Source organism: Emydura macquarii, unplaced genomic scaffold (genome assembly GCF_026122565.2).
Source record: "Emydura macquarii macquarii isolate MOO-44397 ecotype Brisbane River unplaced genomic scaffold, CSIRO-AGI_Emac_v2 contig_2369, whole genome shotgun sequence".
NCBI lineage: Eukaryota > Metazoa > Chordata > Testudines > Chelidae > Emydura > Emydura macquarii.
This window is the reverse complement of record NW_027132506.1, coordinates 534,348-558,242: the sequence shown is the minus strand read 5'-3', so window position 1 is coordinate 558,242 and position 23,895 is coordinate 534,348. Positions and strand designations below refer to the sequence as shown.

The window sequence follows — 23,895 nt, the reverse complement described above, 5'->3', positions numbered from 1 at the left end:
TGTGGCTTCTGGGTCATGGCGCACCCAGCGTCCATCCTTGTCACAGTAGTCCTGGCGCCAGGGTCCTGGCCACGCTGCCTCCATCACCACAAGGAGAAGCCCCGTCACCCAGAGCCAGGCCTGCAGAGCCCCAGGGTTACAGGTAAAGTGCCTTGGGGGCAGCTGCCAGGGATGGTCCAGGTCTGCTGGCTGACACAGAGCAGGATGGGCCGGTGGCACCTCAACCGCCTTTCAGAGCACCTCACCCTAGTCCGGAGGGGGCAGGGGAGGGAGCTCCATGCACACACACACACAGCAGGCCCCAGCGCTGTAGCACAGGGCAATGTTGTGTGCTGGTGCCTTTGAGTTCAGACGGGCCTAGCACACAGAGCTCTGGCCATCGCCCGCCACGTGGGAGCCACCACTGGCGCAGCTCCCCCGTGGAGCAGTTGCTCTTGCGCATTGTGCTTACATTCTGCTCGCCCTGTTGTTCTGCGCCTGGCCCTTGCAATGCTGCAGCCAAGAGCCGCTCCCATGACCCGGGAGCATTTCTAGTAGCCCCCCAGGACGGTGTCGTGTGCCAGTCACAGCGCAGCCCGCTAGCGTGCGGCAAAGCTGGAAAGCGTCATCCAACACTGCATGTTCTCCATGCCCGGCCCACCCTCGCCATGGCCTCGACTCCAGCCTATGCCTCTCTGCAGGTTCTAGGCTCCCCATCCACCCCCCCCTTCCTGCAGGTTCTAGATTCCCCAACTATCCACCCCTCCACATACTCAACTCCAGCCCTCCCCTGGCAAGTTCTAGACTCTCCACCCATCCATCCCTCCATGTGCTCAACTCCGGCCCTCCCCCCCCTGCAGGTTCTAGACTCCACGCCCCTCCCTCTGGCCACGTACTCGTCTTCAAAACCCTGCCCTGCACATTCTTGCCTCCATCCCACCCTTATTCTCCGCTCCCTGCCCGCTCCTTCCTCCACAGCCATGGCTCGCAGCATGTAGCCCGCATTCCCCACCATGCTCTGCTTGCATCACAAGGCCTAGTCCTCTGAGCGTGAGCCCTTTGGGGCAGGGACTCATATGGGTACAGCAGCTGGGACAATGGGGTCCTGGTCCCTGGGAGGGGGTGATGGTGGTGGTGATGGGCATTCGGCAGCTGTCCCAGAGCACAGACACAGACACTCAACTCCCAGCATATATTAGTCCCTCAGTGCCCCGCTGCCTCCTAGCCACACTCCCACCGTGCAGGGTGCTAGGGTCAGCACAGCCCCACTGCTCCAGAACGAAAGCCGCACGCAGCTGAGACACGGCTGGGGTAGGCACCTGGGCCAAAGGGGAACGCTGGAAGTGGTGCAAATCCCAGCGCCTCGTGGACGAAGCGTTGAGACGAGGCCATCCGCTCCCAGCTGGATCGTGCCATAGGGAGTTCTCTGGGGCAGGGACCATCTCTCGCATTGGGCCTGTACAGCCACCACCGGTCCTGATTCCAGCTGGGGCCTGGAGACACGACTGCGAGCCCCCTCGCAGCAACCCCTTCAGGAACCGCCGGCTGCACGGGTGACACCCAACTCCCGGGAGGCTCCAGGCAGCCTCCACAGCACAGAAGAAAAGCCTGCCTGGGAGACCCCGGTGCCGTGTGCACAATGCTCGCCCCCCCAGGGGCGCTCCCAAGGCATGGGCAGGAGGAGAAGCAAGCCAACCGCCGCAGACCAGACAGGAGCAATTGGCGAGGTGTGTAGCTAAGCTGGCAGAGACGTGCCCATGGTGCAACCACGTCCTCCTCTCGGAGGGGACAACTCCAACCCAGCTGGTCACCGCAGGGAGCCAGGCCAGTGCCCAGTGTTCACCCAGGGAGCCCCCTGGCCTGTCCTCCCACACCCCATGTGAAGGGACAGAGACAAGCAGCCCCCAGGGAAGGGGTGGAGAGGACAGACCAGATGAGGCCCTGGACAGCCTCTGTCCTAGTCATATGCCAGGGAGGCCTCTCCACGCCAAAGGGAGGCTGCGGGACTGGGCCTCACAGGAGATCTCTCTCCAAACATCCAATCTGCTCCGAAAACCCCAGGGCAGCAAAACAGGCCCTTGGGGCACTTGGAGATCGCTGCAAGCCTGCTGCTCGGCCAGGGGGGGGGGCGCTGCGAGAACAGGAGTGCAGCAAACCGTGCATGAGATTAAAAAGGGCGGGGAGGGCAGCAGAAGACAAGGTGGCAGAGGAGGCTGCACAGTGAGGCGCAAAGGCAGCCCCTCCAACTAAGCATAGTCAGCATGGCGAGCTCCAAGCAAGGTTGCAGAACCCGGGCTCGCGCAGTGGGACTCGGTGTCACCCCGCTAGCAGCACAGCGGTGAGTATGGCGACTGCCCCCACGCGAACAGGCCTGGGGTGAATTCCTGGCTGCCACGTTGCCATTGACATATGCAGAGTCGCCTCACAGCTCAAGTGGCAGAGCCTCCTGCCTTTAGACCCCCAGGCGCCACGGTGGATCTCTGCAGGTGACCTGATCGGGGCATCGTTTGACCTGATTTGGAAACGTACGAACCCTGCAAAAACCAGTCCCCGGCAACCAAATTATGGAGCCAACAAGACGCAACAGCGGGAAACACAGCCAGTCAGCACCCTGCACATCCAGCCAGGTGTTACCAGTTTCCGTGCCAACCACAGGTAGAAATCACCCCACCCACCACAGCTACAGACTGGGGACCGACGAGCTAGGCAGCAGTTCTGCAGAAAAGGTCCTGGGGGTTACAGTGGATAAGAAGCTGGATATGAGTCAGCAGTGTGCCCTGGTTGCCAAGAAGGCTAGTAGCACATTGGGCTGCATTAGGAGGGGCATTGCCAGCAGGTCGCGGGAAGTGATTATTCCCCTCTATTCGGCATTGGTGAGGCCGCATTTGGAGTATTGTGTCCAGTTTTGGGCCCCCCACTACAAAAAGGATGTGGACAAGTTGGAGAGAGTCCAGCGGAGGGCAACAAAAATGATTAGGGGGCTGGAGCACAGGACTTATGAGGAGAGGCTGAGGGAACTGGGCTTGTTTAATCTGCAAAAGAGAAGAATGAGGGGGGATTTGATAGCAGCCTTCAACTACCTGAAAGGGGGTTCCAGGGAGAATGGAGCTAGGCTGTTCTCAGTGGGGGCAGATGACAGAACTAGGAGCAATGGTCTCACGTTGCAGGGGTGGGGGAGGTTTGGGTTGGACATTAGGAAAAACCTTTTCACTAGGAGGGTGGTGAAGCACTGGAATAGGTTACCTAGAGAGGTGGTGGAATCTCCATCCTTAGAGGTTTTTAAGCTACGGCTTGACAAAGCCCTGGCTGGGATGATATAGCTGAGGTTAGTCCTGCTTTGAGCAGGGGGTTGGACTAGATGACCTCCTGAGGTCCCTTCCAACTCTATGATAGGCCGTCGCCTCCTCTCATTCCTTTGTGTGATGACAAAACCCAATGGGCAGATCCTTGGCTGGTGGGACCCCCCTGGGCCCTCAGCAGTAGTGGTGTGCACATCGGCGCCCCATGTCCTAGTCCTGGCCCATCTTCCACTCCATCCTCGCCACCGGAGGATTACGACTCAGTGCTGTCCGCCATCAGCTGACCTTTGGAGGCAGCGATGTTGCGCAGCATCTGTGCTCCTTGAGCCCCGGCAGGGCTGAGACATTGGTGGCCCTCTGCTACGACATGGGGCCTCCATGCTGTCTCCAGCCCAGCAAGGGCACGTCTGCTTTGCAGCAGGCTGGGGTGGCCCAGTGGTGTGGATAGGTACCGGGGGCGGGCCCAACCACCAGCCCCGGCAGAGGCTGAAATACGAAACGTGGCCGCAAGGCATGTTAAAATGCAGAAGCAAGAGCCAATGGCAGCGCAATCACGTCTGGGAATACGGTGTCCTGGGGACGTTACCTCAACCCAAAGCCACAATTGCCACCTTTCTGCAGGAAACCTCCATCTTTATAGGGACCGTATCCAAGGGGACGCTGCCCGCCAGGACCCCAGCAGGTCGGGGGACGCACATGCAGGACCATCCCGGCCTGACATCTACCTACCTTGGAAAGGCACCATGTGGACAGGTTGAAACCCGGAGGAACGCCATGCTCGATCCCTAGCCCTGCTGCACCAGCGAGTGGATCGGTGGGAGAAAGAGGGGCTATTTTGCTAAGCTGAGTATTGGCAGAATGCTAAAGCGACGGCCAGGAAACCAGAAACGTTCCGCGGCGCCGTGCGGCAGACTGGGAGCAGGTGCTGTCTGGAAGACATGACAGGATCATCCCCTTGGGGAGAGGTGTCTGCACCAGCCACGACGTGGTCATGCCACATGACAGCACTGAAAGCCAGGCTCCACAGGGCCCAGATCCACACGAGGTTTTAGGCACCAACTCGTTATTGCAGTGGACGTTAGGCGCCTAAATACCGGTGTGGATCTAGGCCTGGAGGGGACCCTGCAGTGCTGGTGGCGTGCCGCCTGGCGGGACAGGCACGTTACAGCCCAGGGCCCTTTCCAGGCTCCACTGCAAGCCCTCAAGCGTGACAGCAGCTGCAGCAACGCCCGTTTCCTATCGTCACCGGGTTTCTAGGTTAAAGGGGGAGGCCACGGGCTCTGAGCTGCGCCTGAGCAGCGATGCCCCTTTCCTGCGCGAGCAACGGGTGGCACAGGGGTCCTCTCCCTCCATGCCCCCTGGTGCCGCTTTGACTCTGGTCTGTGGGATCTGCTCTGCCCCTTGGCGACCCATCCCGCGCAGCCTGTGGAATGCCCACTGGGCCTGTGGATCCCGTCCGGCCTGGGCGGTGCGGGGAGCAATCCAGCCCCCCACCTACCCACGGCCCTTCTCCCTAGAACCCCTCTCCAGCTGGGCCGGCGACAGCAGGCGCCCGCGGGCGGGTGGTCGGGTGGCATCTTAGCCACTTGCTCCGCGGCAGGGAGCGGGCGCTGGAAAGAGCAGAGCCCTCCCTGTGCCAGGGACCCCGCGCCAGGCCCGCTGGCCGTGTCCTTGACGCCGGGCTGGCCGCTCGGTTACCAGGAAAGAATGCAATTACAAAGGGTGAGCATATGCCCGCGGGGGGGTGGGGTGGGAGGCGGGGGATGGAATGTCCCTGTCCTTGGCAGATGGCCTTACCCAGTATGCATTGTTCCTTTTAGTGGCTCCTTTATCCGCTGTAATTGGATCCTGGAGGGAGGGATGGAGGCTGGGCGGGATGGGGGGGTGGGGGGGGGGAAATATTCCCCAGCCTCTGGCCTGCGCCTGGGCTGTCAAGCATTTCATTGTTCCTGGCTGATGTCACTGCCAGTTGTTGCAAGCGCCTCTCCGGGTGACAATGTGGGAGTAGGAGGCACCGCCGGCCCGGGACGGACAGAACAGGTAGGAGAATGGGGGAGATCTGTAACTCCCCCCGGCTGCAGGCGCCGGGCCGGCGGAGAGGGGATCCAGGGGGTGGGAGCACAGCAGAGGCAGAACCGAGGTGCGACTGATTTAGACAGCGAGGGAGCGATTTCGCGTGCCCCGGGGCTCGCTGTGCGGGTGCAGCAGTCCAGCTCCGTCCCAGGCTGCGCGGCGACGGGAGGCGAGGGGAGAAAGAGCTAAAGTTTTCCTCCTGGCGGAGCCATGTGTTTGCCTGGCAAGGAGCTCGCCGCGCCGCCACGGGCTGGGAACCAGGCGGGAGACGACAGCTGCTCCGACACCAGTCTGCAGGGTCCGATGTCGCCTCCCGTTACCTCCCTGCCCTGTCTCAGTTGGAGATCCCAGAGCCCAGGGAGGGGGTAAGGTGCCAGAGGGCCAGTGCCTCTCTCCCAGTGGCGGGTACCCAGGGGCACTTACAGACACACGTGCCAGGAAGCGCCGGGGTCCCCAGAGGACCTTTGTCTCGCAGCACAGATTTGTTCTGTGTAACTGCCCCGGGGCTGTGCAGAGCTCAACGAGGGCTTCATTTCGCATCCCAGCCAGGGAGGGGCCGGCTGCATTCGGAAAGCTTCCCACTCACGCAGCTCTGCCAGTGCGCCTCAGTCCCCACCCGCCATGCCTCTCCCAGCACTGCCCTCCCAGCTCAGCGGGGCCCACGCCCAACCCCTGCTAGCCGGCCCTGCAGGGCAATGCCTCCGGGCATTCCAGCTCCGGGTCCCCCCTGGACCAGCTCGGCTGGTGCTGCCAGCACCACGTCCCCATTCTTACCCCCGGTACCCCAGCTGTTCCTGGGTCAGGATCGCCACTGTGCTGAGCCCACGAGGCCAGAGACGAGGCCGCCCAACTCATTCCATTTGTGACCCAGTCCTGGCCTCCTGCAGGGAAGCCCGCACGCGCCACCTGCCACCCCGCAGCTGCAGATTGCTTTCATTCCTTCGACGCAGCGCCGTCCTTTGTTCCCGTCGGCCACCCAAATGCCATTCGCCGCCAGTCATCACTGGCCACCTTGCTCACAAGGACCCGGGCATTACTCACATGGTGTATAAATAACCATGTGCATAGCACCGGGCACGCCTGCCAGAGCCCACGAGGGAGGTGCCATGTCTAGCAGGGCCCTCCTACCCACAGTGGGGCAAAACAAAACCCCACCAGCCCGACGACACAAAACTCCCTCTGGATGATCCCCAGAGCCACATTACGGCATGTCGCCATGGATGTCAATGGGGTGAATTTGGGCCGTGTAGCCATTTGGCTTCCAAAGGGAGGGCGTAGAGGCTGCAGGGAGTAGGCCTTGAGACCCTAGATTGCCCAGGTGAAATTTCCTGCTGTGCTAGATGAGCCCATCACTGAATCAGCTGCTTCGATTGGGTTGCCCAGTTGTGCTCAAGAAAAGTTCCATAAGGACCATAAAATGCTGGTGCCACGTTCTTGCGTGGTGGGGGGAGTTGTATCTCAGGAACCCCATTGTCAAACGCCCTCCAATTTGGACCACTGATCCTACCCCGCATCTCCATGAGGCAGATCCATTTTTGAGACAATCTGAGTCTGCACGAGGATTTTAGGGCACTTGGAAAAAATCAGCTGGTAAATAGTGAGCGAGTCTCAAGCTTACGTAGAGCTGTGCTACTGTCCCACTGGATGATAATTCTACGCCAATGGGCGCGTGATGGGCTGGGTCCCAGCGGTGATGGAGATGGACCCTCACTGCCATCAGCTGAGCTTTGCATGAGATGGGCACATATTGAGCCGTGACTTCATCCTTTCCCGGCAATGGACACTTCCTAATAGCCAAGACACTAGGGAAAGCCTTTGGCAGGATTCACAGCCCCCTCCACCTCCTTCTGCTCTAGATAGACCTTCCAAGGCCAGATCTTCCCCCTAGCTAGGATGCAGATCCTGCAGGGAACCTCCCCGCCCACCCTTATCTCAAGGCTAAACTTTCCAAGGGACACCCCCCCACCAACGCTCAGCCCTGTCTGAGCTGCCCACGAGTTTTTATTTCCCCTCCGGCCACAAACAGACATTTGCCCTTTGTCCTTACAAAGCCTCACATCCTCCAGCCTGTCTTGTCCGCATCATAAGGCCCAGCATTCAGAGCGGCTGTAAAATCATCCCGCGGGCGACTCGCCACCGCGCTAGGAACACACGGGAAATTGTTCTGGGCCCCAGGACGAGAGAACCTCTCTCCTGTGAAAGCCGGGGGCGGGCCGGGCAGAGCGAATGTGGAAGCTGCCCACACGCACAAACTTCCACTGCGGCTCGGGAGCTCGGTCTCGGCCTTTGTGTGCTGGAGAACGCAGGCGCTCAGAGAGGGCGAGGGAGAACTGGCATGCCAGCAGCGTGCTGTATACATTGCGGAGCCGTCAAGGGCTTCCCCCAGTGGGCATTTCCTGGTGGCACTGGTGAGATTAGAACTCGGAGCCGCAGGGCAAAGTGCACTGCGAGGAGCTGCTGAGAGTCCTAAGAAAGCCCCTGTATCCAGGTGGCCAGTGGCTGGCCTGATTTCTCTGTGTTAGTTATTGGGACACGGATTATCCTGATTCAGTGCAGGGGCAGACAAGATGTAAGGATTAAAACCCACTGATCTAGCGATCTGAGCACAGGACAAGGGGCCAGTGGTTCCTGAATTCTAATCTTGGCTCTGCCACCATGGCCTTGGGCCTGCGACGGTGTCGGTCGGTGCCTCAGTTTCCCCATCTGTAATGTGGGGACAATAGTGACCTCTCCCTGGGGAAGCCGGGAGGATTGTGAAGCATCTTACAGGTAAAGGTGGCTCCTGATCATCCCTGCTACCCCAGACTGTTGCACTTGGAGCAGCGGGTCATTACACCTCGTCCTTCCCTGCACTGCCAGGGTGTGAGGTGGAAGGGGCGGGCTTGACTCAGGAGAGGAAGAGCAGACACCCAGTCAAAGGGCAGCCCACCACAAGGCGTACCCAGAGAGCGTCCTCTCCAGCTGGTCTTGGGGCTCCTGGTTCCCACTTGACCTGCAGGCCCCAGTGGGCAACTTGCAGGCAATCATTAGCACCCTGGCCTGGTGCCCTTTGCAGAGGTTCTGTGGCATGCCAGGGAGGGCAGGAAGAAGTAGGAACGGGGGGAGTTTAAAGGGCATTTTTCCTGCTGAGAGATACCGGGACCATCAAGCCAAGTCGTCCCTGTTTTTGCTGCAGTGATCTCAGCCATGTGACCCCGGCTCCTAGCCCTTTACTGAAGGGGTGGGATCTCTCACAAAGGCTTCCTTTCTCCGCACTGTAGATTAGTCATCGCCATTTGAGCTGCAGGAGCGCAGACAAACAGAAACCAAGGCAGATGTGAGCTGCTAGTCTAGTATGAAAAATGAGCCGAACAAAATGAGCGGGCGGGCCTCTCAGCCCTCCCCATGCCATAAAGAAGCCAAAAGGGCATGCTCTCCTCCTGCCACTCCTGTGCCTGGTGCACCGCAGCTTCCGGGCACGGGCGGCCCGACAGCGTGGCAGGCCAGTGCTGTCCCATATTGCGGGGACAGTCACGCTGCATCCACCCTGGAGCTCCGAGCGCTTTACAGACCCTCATGGAATTAACATCCCTAAGACCAGGTCTATACTACAGACCTAGAGTCGTACAGCTACCTCGCTCAGGGGTGTGAAAAACCCACCTAAGCCTCAGTGTGGACAGCACTGTGTCAAAGGGAGAGCTGCTCCCGCCGACGTAGCTACTGCCTCTGGGGGTTAGGAGGAGAGCAGCACCATCTTAAGGTGCTTCTCTGGCTCCTGTTACCATGGCCCACAAGCACCTCACCACCTTTAATGTATTTATCCTCTGTGGGGCAGGGAAGAATTATCACCCCCATTTCACAGATGGGGAAACTGAGGCACAGAGCAGCTTTGTGACTCGCCCAAGGGTGACTCAAAGCAGGGAATGGAGCCCAGATTTCCTAAGTCACAGGCTAGCACCACTGGGCCATCCTTTCCAGATCACCCATGTTACACGTGGGGAAACAGAGGCACGGAGCCTCGTCCATAGCTGCACAGCATGTCAGTAGCAAATCCAGTCACCTGATCCCTCCACCACCCTCTCCGTCCTGGCCACAGGAGCAGGGCGATATGGCCAGAGATGCTGTCCTTCTGGGCAGCCAAATATCCTGCCATTAGAGCAGATTGTTTTGGTCAAACCGCCACATCTGTGGGGGGCACAAACACACTGGGCTGGCAGGCGTGGTGCCAACGCAGGCCTCTGCAGCAAGCCACAGCCCCTCCCCTGGAAACGCCCCAGAGCTCAGATCAGGAGGTGGCAGTAGGGGTGTTAAAGATAAAACACTTCCCAAGCCCCCCCCCGGGAGCCCTCGGTCTAGACAGCCCCCCTGCTTCAGGTCTAGCCATCCATCACTGCCAGCAGCCCCCCCAACTCCCCTCACTGGAGGGGCTGAGGGGCTCCCCTGCCCAGGAGCTGTGGGAATCAGAGCTGCCGAGAGGCGCATGGTGAATGAGCAGCCCAGTCCCAGCTCCCCAGGGCTTTGGGGTATGCGAGCTGAGGCCTGTGTGTCTCTCCGGCGGGATCGAACAAGCACCTCCCTGCTGGCCCCTGGCTGTCCTCTGACAGTAAGCCGGGCGCTTTGATGACGGCTCAGAGCCCTACAGGCCAGGCACTGAGCACTGCCCTGCCAATGAATCCAGCAGCAACAAGAGGCGTGCGCTGCTGATCCCTTTCATCCCATGACCTATTCTCGCCTGCCATCTGCTCCCTTCCCGGAGCGCCGGCTGCACCCGCTATCTGCAGGCCTCTTCCCTGCCATTGGCAAATGCCGCTTCCCCGTCCCTGGGACCCTGGCACCCACCCGAGCCGCTCTGGGGCCCGCCCTCTGGGCAGTAGCTTGCCTCACCTCTCTGCTGTCTGCTGGGGGGCAGGGAGTGCCTCTGCAAAACCCAGCCTGCGGGCAAAGCCAAGGGCCATTGTCTTACGAGCGGCAGCTTGGCCTTTTAGCTAAGATCAATGGGGGAAGGAAGGATCCTTTCAGCATCTGGGGGGGGGGGGCCTCAGATCCACACTTGGAGGGGGCCCCCCTCTGTGATCGCGCACCCGCCTGCTAAGAGTCAGGAAGCCAGCCCAGGGTCAACCCTGGGACAGGCTCTTCTTCGGCAATTCCGGAGCTGCGCTCAGCAGCACGTGGGAAAGCTGGGGTGCTCCCAGGACACGAGAACCACCGTCTTTACGCGCGCTGGAATTTAGCCAGGACAAGAAGGGCCATGGGGTTAGTAACTCCCAGTACGCAGGGCAGGGCTGGGCTCTGGGGGCAGTGGGACGTGCACCCCCTCACCCCGGGCTGGGCTCCGGGCTCCCGCTTGCCGCAGATCCCGAGGTCTCCTAGCCACCCACTGACCTGTCCGAAGCCTGGCCAGCTCCAGGCAGGGCGGGATGGCTGCAGACACAGCTCAGGAAGGCAGGCTGGTCAAATAACCTGGCCCTTTTCAACGGCCACGCCAGCCAGCCCCGGGCCGCCGGGGCTCCGCAAGTGGGGAGCTGCTCCGATCTGCGAGGCCCCGGCCCCGGCGGGAACGCATTGCTGGGGCTAGACTCCCAGCCCGTGTGCATCGGCTGCACCCCACCACAACTGGGGGAGCGCCGCTGAGAGCCCGGTCCCGGGAGTGCTGCTGAACAACTTGGCCAGGGAAAGGGGGCTGCCCCCTTAACTCCCCACATGATCGCTGCTGCTGCTGCGCGTGCAAGGGACCCTGCCCCTCTCCCAGCCTTGTTATCATCCTCTGCAACAAAGCCTGGCACGCCGGCTCCCAATCTGGAGTCAAAATAAACACCCCCCCCGGCCCCCGAGACCCTTTGATGGGACATTTGCCACCCGGGACAGCTGGCGGAGATCAGAGGAGCGGGTTGACCGTGTCTGCGTTGACACAGCTGTTCCCGTCTCGCCCAGTAAACTAGCATTTTCAACTTGGTTTTCTTTAGGATTCCCAGAAGGGAATCCAGGGGCTTAAAACTATTTTGGCTCTGGATATTAACCCACCCCCACATGTCCCTCCCCCTTCACCATCCGCGTCTGTCCCTGAGGACAGCAATGTCGATGGTTCAGAGCAGCGGCACCCAGGTGGGGGCTGGACTGAGCGTCCCGGCTCGCGTGTGGGTTTGCATTCCACGCATGCTTCCCTGAGTTTGGCAAGGACATCACAGATTATTGGCAGCAGTGGTGCTGAGCGCTGGGAGAGATGGGGAGGGGGCGCAGTAAAGGTTGCACAGAGGGCAATGAAGGCTTACATGTGGATCCATGGGATGGACAAACAAACGCACACAGAGGCCCAGGGACGGGGCATTGAAGGGAAGCCGGCCTCTTGGAGAATCGGTCTCCCCTGAAGGGAGACCAGACCAGGAGGAGGAGCTGGCTACAAGGGCAGATCTGTCATATACAAAGGCAAAGCAAAATACACCAGGCCAGAGGGCCACCAACCGGCCTTCTGAGCCACAATCAGCAAAATGGGAAAAAAGTGGGAGGAGCCCTAAATATGCCCCGCCCACACATCCAAGCCCCATCCATAAAACCAAGACACAGCCATAAACCCCAATCTTGCCCACAAGCTAAAACCTCACCCACCGTTCCCAAAACAGGCCCACATTCTCAGCCCCACCCACACACCCAAACCTCACAATCCCAAACCCCGCCCACAATCTCAAGCCCCGCCCACAATCTAGCCAGATGGTTCTGCCCAAGGGACAGTTCACAGCATTGACATGTGCACAGTTGTCATAATCGTTGGGGGCTAACTTCTCGCTGGGATGGGCAGGACAGCCCATGCCTCACTCAGGACCTGTGTGTGAGGCAGACTCAGGTTGGCAATGCAGTGTCAGGTCACATTTGGGAAGCTTCCATCACCAAAGGAAGGGCTGGAAACGGTTTTGGTGCTTTTTAAAATGCAAAAGTTTCAGTTCTGCAAAAATTCCCGGGGCCACCAGAAAAGAGGTGGCAGTGCTGACCCTGGATACACAAATATCTCACCGAGGAAAAGGCAAGATTAGCTGGCTTCCTTTGACAAGGCCATGGCAGCGTATTGCTCAGATGGATTTTTCACCCCCCTGTGCGATAGTTATACCCAAGTAAGGGTGCAGTGTAGACCAGCCTTTAGCGAGACAAAGTGGGTGAGGTGCTCTTTTATTGGACCTACTTCTCTAGTGAAAGAGACACGTTTTCCAGCTATTCAGCACGCTTGTTCAGTGCACTGTGGCTGCACAGAGCTCTGTGTTAGCGCCAAAGCTGGTCTCTCCCCAACCGCAGCTGGTCCAATAAAAGACATTACCTCACCCATCTCGCCTCTCTGATATCCTGGGACCGACATGCTACAAGCACGCTGCAAACATACAGTTCCTTAGTAAGCAGCCCTTTAACACACACTGATCCTGGAAAAGCTATATCAAGATCCTAAAAGTAACTTTTAAATTAAAGTTGTTAGCCAGCAGATCTGCTGGTGTTTCTCATGCACTTTGATGCTGCTACACATATTCAAAACAGCTGCAGGTCTCTATTTTGGTACACCCATATAACCCCTTTCCCCCTCTGAGCGTCTCCCCGAGCTGATTTCTCAGTCTGTACAGAGGGACCATAATACGTGGCGTGCATCAGCTGGACTCTGCAGAGCCTGGGGAGAATGGCAGCTTCTCAGCCCTTTCACACACTTCACAATCCTGTCAGCAAACACACAATTTGGGGATCTCCACAGCATTCCAGCCCACGGGGGGTTAATAGCGGACTGGTCCTTAGTTGCTGGTGAAACAGAAACCCACAGTCTGTAGCCAAAGTGGGACACGGTTTGGGACCAGCATATAAAATATCCATCCCTGGGTCACCATAAGGCTGTCACACTATTGTCTCCTGGTCAGTGCAGCCAGGTGAGGTAAGAACGTAAAAACCCACCACGCCCTCAGATCTGCCCCGTTATCTGTTTAACAGAGACAGACTCCAGCCCCAGTTCAGATTAGCCAATAGCTGCACGAAGTGCCACAGACAAATGCTTCCCCACAGCCCTATGGCAAAAACCTTATCTTAATGGACAGCTTCCCTCCTAGGGGAAGCTGGACTAGCACTCACCTGTATCCCAAGTGTGACTGAGACCCCACAGCAAGCATCTCCCCATGAGGGCTCATTTAACTCCTTATTTATAGCCTTCCCCCATGCCCCACTGTGCTCTGATTGGCTGAGCTCTCAGATGTGCTGGGTGTGGCCAGTCAGGTGACTTGCCCACAATGCAAACATCCTCTAGAGCTTCAGGAACAGCTACTGAGCATGTCCAGTAGTTGCCCTACTCTGTTCGGGTTGTCTCTAGGCCGCTGGCGCTGAGTTGCCCTGCTCAGGTGTGCAGATACAGAGCACGCCAGCAACAACTCACCTCCCCTCCCCTCCCCTCCCCACTGCTCCTCTTCAGAGCCTTATGCCAAACAAAGCCGAGTGCTGCAGTGGGAAGCGTGTGCGTTCCACTGGCTGATACGATACCCGCCGGTCTGAGTGTGGAATGAGCTAGCGTGAGCACGGTCGAGTCGTTTGGCTCCAATAGCCAGACGTACAGCACAGCCCCAGCTCCCAGCAGGTGGAGCCTTTGGTGCTTAATACCTCTGGAAATCACGTCCTACGATATTAGGGTGCATGTGGCTAGAGGGCACGGGACTGGTGATCGCCTTAGTTGGGGATCCCCTTGATTTGTGGTTGTGATGGAGGCACTCGCTTTAACTCAGAGCAAACAGAGTGTTTTGTGGAGGGGAACGCACCCCATACGTGCTCCCAGGATCTGGGTGCGCAACCGCTGACCTCAGAGCTGGGCCGACAGCACGGACGAGGCGGCTGCGCAAAGCATGGGAAGTTGTCCTGGCAGGATTCAGGCCTGCACAAACCGAAGTTGTTATTAAACAGCAGCAGCCCTGCTCATTTTGGCGCCAGCAGAAACACAGGGTGCAAGGTGCTGTCTGTGGGAAATCCAGGGGTGGTCAACGGGCCACAGGGGCAATTGAGCATGGGTGGCACAAAAACAACTGGCAGCTGTTGTGTCCCAGGTCCCCAGGAGCCTGTCATTAATCCACGCAGGAAGACGGGGAAGGTACAGAGCCAGCAGGTTTATTGTACACAGCCAGCTTTCCTGAGGGCCGCTTAGGAGAAGTAACCAGACACCCCCCCTGTCCTTTCCCAGCATGTGCTGGGCCCCTGGGAGAGCTGGCGTGGACTGTCCAAGGGCTGCCTTTATTTTGGGTGATTCGCTGGTTGGTCATGGATACAAGAGGGATCAACCCAGAGCGTTATAAGATCTGTTCATTTTGTAAGGCACACCTGCAGGTCTCTCATGTTGTGTATTCATGCACTGCCCTGCACCGCGCTTCCAGGCTGTGCTGCAGCTGTGTTGGCCCAGATTAAGATGGGGCAAGGGAAAGTGGCTGCGTAGCCCCTAGATTCTGGGGCTAGCCAGCGTAATGGCTAACTTATGTGCAGTCATTGACAGCTGTACAGGGTCTTTCTGGCTGGCAAAAATTGCTGGAACGTGGAGGCGACCCAGCCACACCACCTATGACGTAAGGGGGACCTCCCAGGTAGCCAGTTAAGTCAAGATAGGAGGGGGGGATCCAGAAGATGGCGTGGTGAGGGTAAAATGGGTGCAAAATACTACCGTGTGCGCCCAAGGGTGTAAATGTCGACACAGGGCTGTGGAGAGTCAGGCACACAGAATTAAAAGGACATTGTCAAACTCAGGGAAAGGTCCCACATGTAGGCTGATCTAAACGGGGCTGGGTGGAAGGGCGTTTGGTTAAAACTGAATGGCGATTTAAATGTTTTCCGCTGTTCCGGGCAGGACTGGAAACCGGCCAGGCCCTCAGTGGGTGTAAATTGGCAATAGCACTTTAGACCACAAAGGAGATATGCTGCCATGTACCAGCAGAGGAGCTGGCCCCCCAAAGGACACGGTAGAGCAGAGAGCAGGTCTTTGGCCGTACAGGGGGCTCTGATCCTGATCCAGGTCTCTGGCTGCTCCGTCAGTCTCAGTCACAATAACAGTCGTGCTAGTGCCTGGGGATTGGGAAGTAACCTGCAAGGAAACCAAGATGAAACTGACCAGCAGGGTGCCAGCCTCCACGCTGAAATGACGAATGAGATGGATGGTGAAAAGGACATTCAAGGATCTAATTCCTTCCCACTTCTGTCACCTGAGCAGTTGCTAATCGCAGGTCAAGCCATGTCTTAGTGATATCGGGGGTGTCCCCGTTAGCCGATACAGCCCAGCCACTAGCTCCTGTACCACTCCTAGCACAGCCAAGCCACAGACATTGCGTAGGGAGGCATCCAGATCTCTGGTGAGAAGGAGCAGCTTTGTGATGTGCAGTGCAGTGTCTATTTGCTTACGCAGGGAGTGCGGGGGGAAGAAAATGATTCTGCTGGGTTACCTCAGAGGTTTACAACACGTTCAGAACCAGAAAATCAGCCCAAGGGATGGTTTACTGAAAGCAACCCTGAACCCTGCTCTAAGCACCCATGCTTTGGTCTGCGAGGGAATCTCAGAGCTCATTCAGGGGAAGCTCTGATGTAGTCCATAGATGGATCCAGTTTATAAGGATTTATAATTCACCACAAACCATCAGTCATTGGAACGCAGGACACATTGAGAGACAGAGGCAAGACAGACAAAGGGTTGGAGGATTATTACCCCCATTTTACAGATAGGGAACTGAGGTTCCAGAGACCTCACTTCAGCAAAGCATTAAAGCAAAGGTGTATGTCCCTGAAGTCAGGACTCGAGAACCTGCTTAAAGTTTAGCACATGCTTACGTGTTATGCTGAATCAGGGCCAAAGGGCATAATGGATTTGCCCAAGGTCACAAAGAAAGGCTGTGGCAGATTCTAAGAATTAAACCCAGATTTTCTGGGTCCCAGTCTCAAGCCATAAACACAAGACAATCCTTCTGTACTATGGCACAGCTGATCTTTTATTTCAAATTAAGAAAAAACAAAACAAAAATCAAGAAAGAACAAAAGTAAAGTCTCCAGGATTGGGTGTGGGTGGAGCCTTCTCTGTAACATGCAGCATCAATTCTGCCTTGCAACGTGGCACTGGCAAGCAGGCAGGCTCCTCGGACATTACAAGTGCAGGGTAGAGAATGCAAAACTGTAACAGTTACACAGTGTGCGCCCCAATCCCACAAACATTTCAGCTCTGCGTTAAATCCTGCCGCCCTCCAACAGACCCTGCATAAAACAGGCTTTGCACACGTGGAGTGAGGGGATGCAGTTCTGCTCCTTAAGCTAACAGCGCGGCAAGGAGCATGTGCGTGTGTACGTGTCTCTCTCACACACACAGACACAGGATTTGGGGCCAGCAGATCCTCCTTTGTGGCAGTGTTACAGCACCTCCCTTGCACACCAGCTCCTGTAATGCACCTCCAAGTAGCATCACTCCGTAGCGTGAAGAATGTGCCCCGTGGCCTGCACGTCCAGCAGAGCTGTGATCAGTCCCTGGCTTTTCAAGACTGCACAGTGGGGGCAAGAGCTGGCCCCCAGGTTTAGTAAAGCCTTTAGCAGCAGCCAGTAATTTCACCTGAAAGTGACTCACGATCCCAGCACCAGCTTTATGCACTCACCAGCATGAGACACTCACCTCATTTCCTTTCTCTCTCCTTAGCTATTAGCAAACCTCGGAGCCGATCAGCCTCTTCTTTTGGTGTCCCCAGAGCCCTGTCACTGCTCCCCCAGTGGCACCGGTGTTCTGCTGCCATCCATTGTCTCTGATGGTTTCTCGGGGACTCCCACAGGAGAGAGAGAGACCCCAGACCCAGAGCCCATCCCCCCGACCAATACAGACCCCATGGTCCATTCCCGCCACACTCCACTCAGCACAGGCTTTAAGCCGCTGTCCCATATCCTGGGTCCAGCCCCTCTGGTCAGTCAGAGGAGGAGGAAGATTTCCTGGTATTAAATTGATTCTCTCAGGGCTGCTCTAACTTAACAGCCTCGAAGGGGCCGATAAACAGCCAAGAACACAAAACCGGATTCCAGATCCAAACTTTGCAGCTGCCTCCCACCTCTGCGTGGGCTGGACTAAAACCAACGCACCCCAGAATCCGGGCTCTCTTGGACTGAATTTTGCACCGTCTGGCCCATTTCGGCCCCGAACCACCCCCCAACGATGCTGTGAAACTGACAAGCGCTTTGGCCCTGCCATCCATGAAGTCGGTGACAGAACAGAAAATAGAAGCCAGGACGCCCAGTCATTTTCCCTACTGTGATGTTGGCACAATTTCAATCGGCAGAGTCTTGTGCTGCAGCCCCTTCGTTTAAATGGGGGTGGGGGTGCTGCTGTTGTCAGACCCTTCCCCTGGGGGTCCTGGCATCTGGAACATGCTTCCCTCCTTGGGCCGGCCCAGCCCAGGTTTGCACCCTCTGCGCACACTGTATGGGCCAGTTTTGTCCCTGGGCAACTGGGAGAGGAGGGGGCAGGCTGACCCATGGGAAGGGGAGGGGAGGGCGAGAAATGGGGCTGTTGTTCTGATTGTTGTGGAGGCTCTTCAGGGCTGATCGCCTGCTTTAAAAGCCCCCAGGGAGTGGGACGGGCACTGGAAATAACTCAGCACAAAGGCAATATTGGCAATTCCCCACGCAGGGATCTTTTTGTCCACACACCTAACCCCGGCCATCACCCGCTTCCCTACGCAGCGCCTGGCTGGCCTCAGCTGGGATCATTCCATCCCCAGCGGAGCAACGCGGGCCAAAGATTTCACCAACTGCAAGCGCTCCTTGGAACCGTCCTGCAGTGGCTCTGCTGTGAGCCAGACCCTCCCCCCTGCCTGCCTGCCACTGCCCGGAGCAGGGCGCTCGGCTGTCAGCCAGAGCCTTACTCCAATCGCCCAGAACCGTATGGTTTATTCAGACCCGTTGGCCTCCTGCCCCCAGGATCAGTTCTGGAGCAGCTTAACCCTTCCACGCCCCGGCTGTATTTCCATTGCTCGGCTTCCTCTTAGCCACTGCCGATCGGGGACGTCTTCTATGCGGTTCCCAGCCCTGACTGGGCTCCAGGCCCAGGATTTGCCTCTGTGCTGAGCTGCTGCGGTGGAGCCGGAAGGAAGGATTTCCTGGCTCCAAATCCACTGCCCTTCAGCTTCAGCGAGCGTCCCCCCGGCCTCGTGTTATGGGACAGGTAGAAAGGCGAGACGGATCAGAGGCTGCCTTGCCCTGCGAGCTGGAAACTTCACACCGGCCCTTTCCCCACTCACCACCCCTTGTCTCACGCCAGCCCCTTTGCTCTGCTAAGCCCTGGGGAGCGGGTCACAGCATGCGTGCAGGGCTGGGGAAGGGGCGCCGGATCGCAAGCTCTTCTGTCCACAGAGCAGGTTCAGGATGGGCACTGGCCGCACGCGTTCCCTGCCCCTGCCTCGCCTCAGCCCCTTAGGAGGTCGCCCCCGTTGGGGAGAAGCACAGTTCCTGCCGCTTAGCTAGTTGAAAGCTCTAATGAGAACATTGTAGCGTAAAGCCTAAGTGACGGAGGTGGAGCACAATGGTCAGTGACCAGTCCTGGGGCACAGAGAGGCTGCTTCCGGCTTCGTTAAAGCCCCACCTGGTAGCTTTTATACCTCATCTGGTACCAGCCCGCGGGGGCAGATTATTAAAACAACCTCAGCTATAAACATTCTAGGCTCTAGCTTCAGCTACATCTTTCCTGATCCCACTAACACGCTCAATTGGTACCTCCTAGCGATCTTTCTTTAGCCAGGGTCACCCTCTTCCTTCCTCAGTCTAACCGGCTTTTCATTGCTTTCAGATGTTCCCTTCTTTCTTACACCAGTTGTCTTAGTCTTACTTCTTGGGGGCTTGGAGTTACTGGCTGGCTAGTTCTGTCCAGTCAGTGGCCATCTTCCCTAGTCTGGCTAACTGGGGAGCTCTGCATCCGGCTCGTAAGTGGCACAGGGGCTGGGCTGCTCTGCCCGGTTAGCCACGCCGCCCAGGAAGCTGCCGTCGACACGGCCCCAGACCAACTTTCTGATATTTACAACCTCTACAATTGTTTTTGCACTGTTCAGAAAGCTGTGCCAACAAACCGAGCAGAAAAAGGCCCTGGGACATTTTCTTATCACACACCTAAATGTGTAATAGCTACTTCTCATCCTCGGGGGGTGAGAGCATCGGCCAGGCCCTGTGTGTAACATGACGCGCCTCGTTGGGTCATCAACAACTGGGATCAAACCTGAGACCAGCTGGCTCGAAAGGCAGGAGCCTCTACTGCCTGTGCTAAAAGACACCTTGGCTTGTCTGCGATTCAGCCACCACCAGATGGGGACAGTGCCACGTGGCGCAGGAGTGGCCCATTGCACTGGCGGCCTCTCTGCTGAGTGGGCCCCATAGCACTTGCCAGCCATAACCACAGCTTTTGAGAGCTGAACATCTGTTGCCTGGAATCAGGTCTCAGGCCACCAACTCAGCACACGCCAGCCCCTGGGTGGGAGCAACCATTCGCCGCCCCACTGCTGAGCTGCACTGGGTTCTGTCCTGCAATGCAACGCAAAGACTCGGGCCTGCCCAGAGCCATCCCCTGGCACAGGGGCTTGGAGAGCAAGGACAGGCACTTCCCCGAGCGAGCTAAGCTGTTCCAGACCCAGGGCATAGCTCAGCGAAGGGCGGGTGGGGGGAGTTCCTGGTGAGGAGAGGACCACAGAAAGGAGCCAAAGGAATAGGGGCTAAGGGGAGGGTTGGAGGAGGAGGCTGTGCCTTTCACGGCCGAGTTTCCCAGCCAGCGTCTGAACAGGGCGATCAATCGCTGACATCTCGGAGAGAAGGCCCTGGTCAGACAAGCAGCGACACCTCTGCCATCCCTGCTAGATCGTGCCAGGCGTCCAGGGCCCTGGCTCAGTCGTGCCACCTCCAGCGCCCAGAGCCGGGTGCAGGTTCAGTGCTAGGCGTGGCCCATCCACCACATTCGCCCACATGCTCCGTCCTAGCATCTCTCTCACGGCTCTTCAGGGGGGCTCTGGGGGAGCGGGGCTCACACCACGGCCTGCCCAGCCAGCCTAGTCTGTGCTGCAGTGCTGAGCGTGGGCCTCGCCAAGGGCTGGGTCACGGCCGTAGCGCGTGCCAGTGATGGGCCACCCAAGAGGTCCACGCCGGGGCTCGTTGGACCCCACTGATATTCTTTGCTCTCCCGCTCTCTGCAGATTCGGCGGCTCAGGTTCCCACTCACCCCCTGGGTGCTGGTTTGCCCAGACGCAGGTTCATGCATTCCTACACCATGGCGTCGCCAGACAGGATGAGCGGCTCAGATACCAGCCTGGAGGGGCCGGAGCTCAGCATTACTCTCACCCTCCGGATGCTCATGCACGGGAAGGTAAGTGGTCCCCTCTGGCTGGGACTCCCCTGGGAAAGCGACAGTCTGCCCTGGGAAGGGGCCCCTTCAGGCTGGCCCAGAGCCGTGCAGCATTGGAGAGCGGGACTGCGCTGGGCTCACACAGAGAAGCAGCTGGTGTTGAATTGGGAGAGCTCCGGCTTTGCTTTCACCAAACCGCTCCCATCGAACGACAATAAAACGCTGGCGCTGGGCCCCGGGGGCTCAGCCCGAGGGTCCGTTTTTAGAGCACAGCCAAGACCCGCGAGTTGGACCGTCACGCCGAGATCGAGTTTTGTAGCGAAAGACGCCAAACAGTAGAAATGTCGAGTTTTGATTCAACGAAAGATTGGTTTTGCCAGGGAGAGGAGCAAGGATTTTCTGTGACAGGGGAACTTGCTGGTTTTGCACATTGCTGAGTAAATGGAGCTATTACACATGGGGCAAAAATCTAACCTGGGCCGCAACAACCAGCCACCTACCTAAATGACGCAGATAGACAGACAGACAGACAGTTGGACAGCTAGACTTAAAAAAAACCAAGGAGTTGAAGTGAAGTTAAAGGGACTCGGCCAACTTGGTTTTTTAGATTTAAAAAAAAAAAAAAAAGTAAAGAAGTGATTTTTTTCAATAGTATGTCTAGAATTTTTTGTTTTTTATCCATTTTTAAAGGATTTCGGGTGAGTTTTCTGCCCCTCTTCTAATGCTTGTATGGCTCATCTGAGATCACAACACAACGCACCCTTCCTTTCTTCCTTCCCCTTGCCCTTCCACCTTGCCTGCTGCCTCTTCAGATTCAGCTCTGCCGCTGCTGTTCCTGGCAGAGACCCTCTGAAGGGACTGGAGCCGCGTAGGCCTGTGAACTCCCTCCGCGCAGCGCAGGTGGCTGAGGTCACTGTGGTGCTGCAACGGAGGAAGTTTAAGTGAGCTGCAGCCCAGCAGTGAAACGCTCTACACCCAGCGTGTTAGCGAACGCTGAAAAGAGACAGCAATCATTGGGACTCTTGCTCACCTCTGGCGCAGTGACCTTCCGGTTTGCCTGCAGCAAGGATTGCAGGTGGCACTGAGAGCCCCTGGTGGCCCTCGAATTCCACCCGCAGTCCCAGACCAAGCCATGCGTCCGCTGAGGGGCAGGCCTGTTCCCTAGGGTGGAATGTGCGGGGCCCCGGGAAGCGCCTCCTAACTTGGCTCTTGTCTCTGTGTGTTTTTGCAGGAGGTTGGCAGCATCATAGGCAAGGTAAGAGGCGGGTATTCCCCACCTCACGGGGTCGCTCTGAAGCGGTGGGAGTCTAAGCACCTTCCCTGTTCTTATTCCTGCAGAAAGGCGAGACGGTTAAGAGGATACGGGAACAAGTAAGTGGTAACCTCTCACTGGGCCAGGTGACGTCCTGCGCAACTGACCAAAGCTGCCTCTGGCTCATATAACCCCCACTCACATTGTCCTGCAGCCCCATCTACCTGGCCAGCCCAGTGGTGCCTATGCCCAGACTTCATCAGCTAGAGGAGTGGCTGGATGGTGCTTTTACCTCCACGTAGCACACACGCCCAGAGGGCGAGCCTGCTGCCTAGCACCGCAGCACTGTGCTCCTGGCCTGCTGCCTAGCACCGCAGCACTGTGCTCCTGGTTACTCAGGCAAAGCGAGGGACGGAGCGTCAAATGTACTGTTAAGGATGGTGCCACCAGGTGGTGCAATTATAATTTGCCTTCCTTAGCACATGAGCAAGTTGTGAGTCTTGGGGAGACATGCTGTACTTCTGCTAGTTCTGGGCTCTGAAAGGTTTTGCTTAGAGGCAGCTCTGGCAGAGAGGAAGCTGTCTGAGAGGCAGAAGAGTATGTTCTCTGCCTTGGGCTCTGACTGGAGTCAGTTTTTGGGGTGGAGTTGCTCCCCTGGGGCCAGGCATTGGTGTTGGGATAAGATTCTTTGAAGGAGGGTTTTCCCTGCATGCTGTTTGACCATCCCATTTCAGGACTGGTGTAAATAAAGCAAGTTACGCTTAGAGTATAGCCAGACTCCATGCCACCGAATTCTCCACTAGTTGCCAACCTGCAAGGCCAGGATCTCTGCTGTTGCTCAGCATAGGGGCGTCCCGGATGTCAGAACAGGACACTGGTGTCAGAAGAAGGGGCAAGAATATATTGTACCTTGCCAGGATAGGGAATTTCGGGAAATAAAAATAAAGGAACTAAAAAGGAAGAGCAAATAGCCACAGTCTTAAGAGCAAATAACAAGGGATGTTTGAAATATATGAGAAGCAGGAAGCTTGCAAAAAAACTCAGTGAGTCACTGGACCACCAGGGGCAAAGAGAGCAATTAAGGGTGATGAGAAGGTTGCAGAGAAGCTAAATGATTTCTTTGCATCAGTCTTCATCACAAAGGGTGTTGGGGAAACACCTTCCATGGGTCTACCCCTTTCTGCTGATAAAGATAAGGTGCTATCAGAGACCGCGGTGTCTAAAGAATCAGTGCTGGAACAGACGGATACATTAAAGAGCAGCGAGTCACCAGCCCCCGATGGTCTAGACCCAAGAGCGCTGATGGGATTGAGGAAGAAGTTGCTGAGCTGCTAGCAAAAACATACCATTTTTCATTAAAATCTCCTCTCCCCGGGGGGTGCTGCAGGGATTCTGGGAATGACAGCGCCCAGAGCTTTGCTTTGGTACCAGGTACATTGGCTGAAATGGAAAATAGACATCCAATTTGAAAGAAACGACAAGATCAGGATATGCTGAGTGTAACCAATCATGCCTCTTCGGTCTGCTCGAATTGTTCAAGCAGGTCCTGTGGCTACAGGAGCAATGGCGGATATCATTTATTTGGACTGTCAAACGGCCTTTGACAAAGGTGCTATTTAAAAACCCAAATGGTCTTCGTGTGAGAGGCGAAGTATTGTCATGGACCAGAACTATCAAAGTAAGAGTGACTAGGCAATGTTCATCTTGACAAGCCATTAGCACTTTTTACTAGGAGCTGTGTTGTTTATTATATTTATCAATGAACCAGAAAAGCAATGAGACGGCAAAGTTGGCGGATGACACAAAATTATCTCAGTTATGACTGGAGAAGACCAAAGCACTTGAGAGCGACTTTACCCCGCACGGGAAACAGGCAAGAAGATGACAGTGAAATTCAGTGTCGGCAAATGTAAAGTAATGTACATTGGAAGGAATAATCTGAAATACACATTAATGATGATTTAATTAATTATTGTTATTGGGGCAAT

General features: G+C 56.9%; 1 protein-coding gene across 1 annotated transcript in view; it reads left to right on the top strand.

The window, feature by feature from the left end:
• The first annotated feature begins 5,236 nt into the window (after positions 1-5,236).
• The window catches only part of PCBP4 (poly(rC) binding protein 4), a 28,524-nt gene continuing 9,865 nt past the window's right edge, over positions 5,237-23,895 (top strand). The window contains exons 1-4 of the mRNA XM_067561170.1: positions 5,237-5,318; positions 20,507-20,676; positions 21,887-21,910; positions 21,994-22,026. Coding sequence (XP_067417271.1) covers positions 20,566-20,676; positions 21,887-21,910; positions 21,994-22,026 — 168 coding nt within the window. The 5' untranslated portion in view covers positions 5,237-5,318; positions 20,507-20,565. The remainder of the gene's footprint in view (positions 5,319-20,506; positions 20,677-21,886; positions 21,911-21,993; positions 22,027-23,895) is intronic.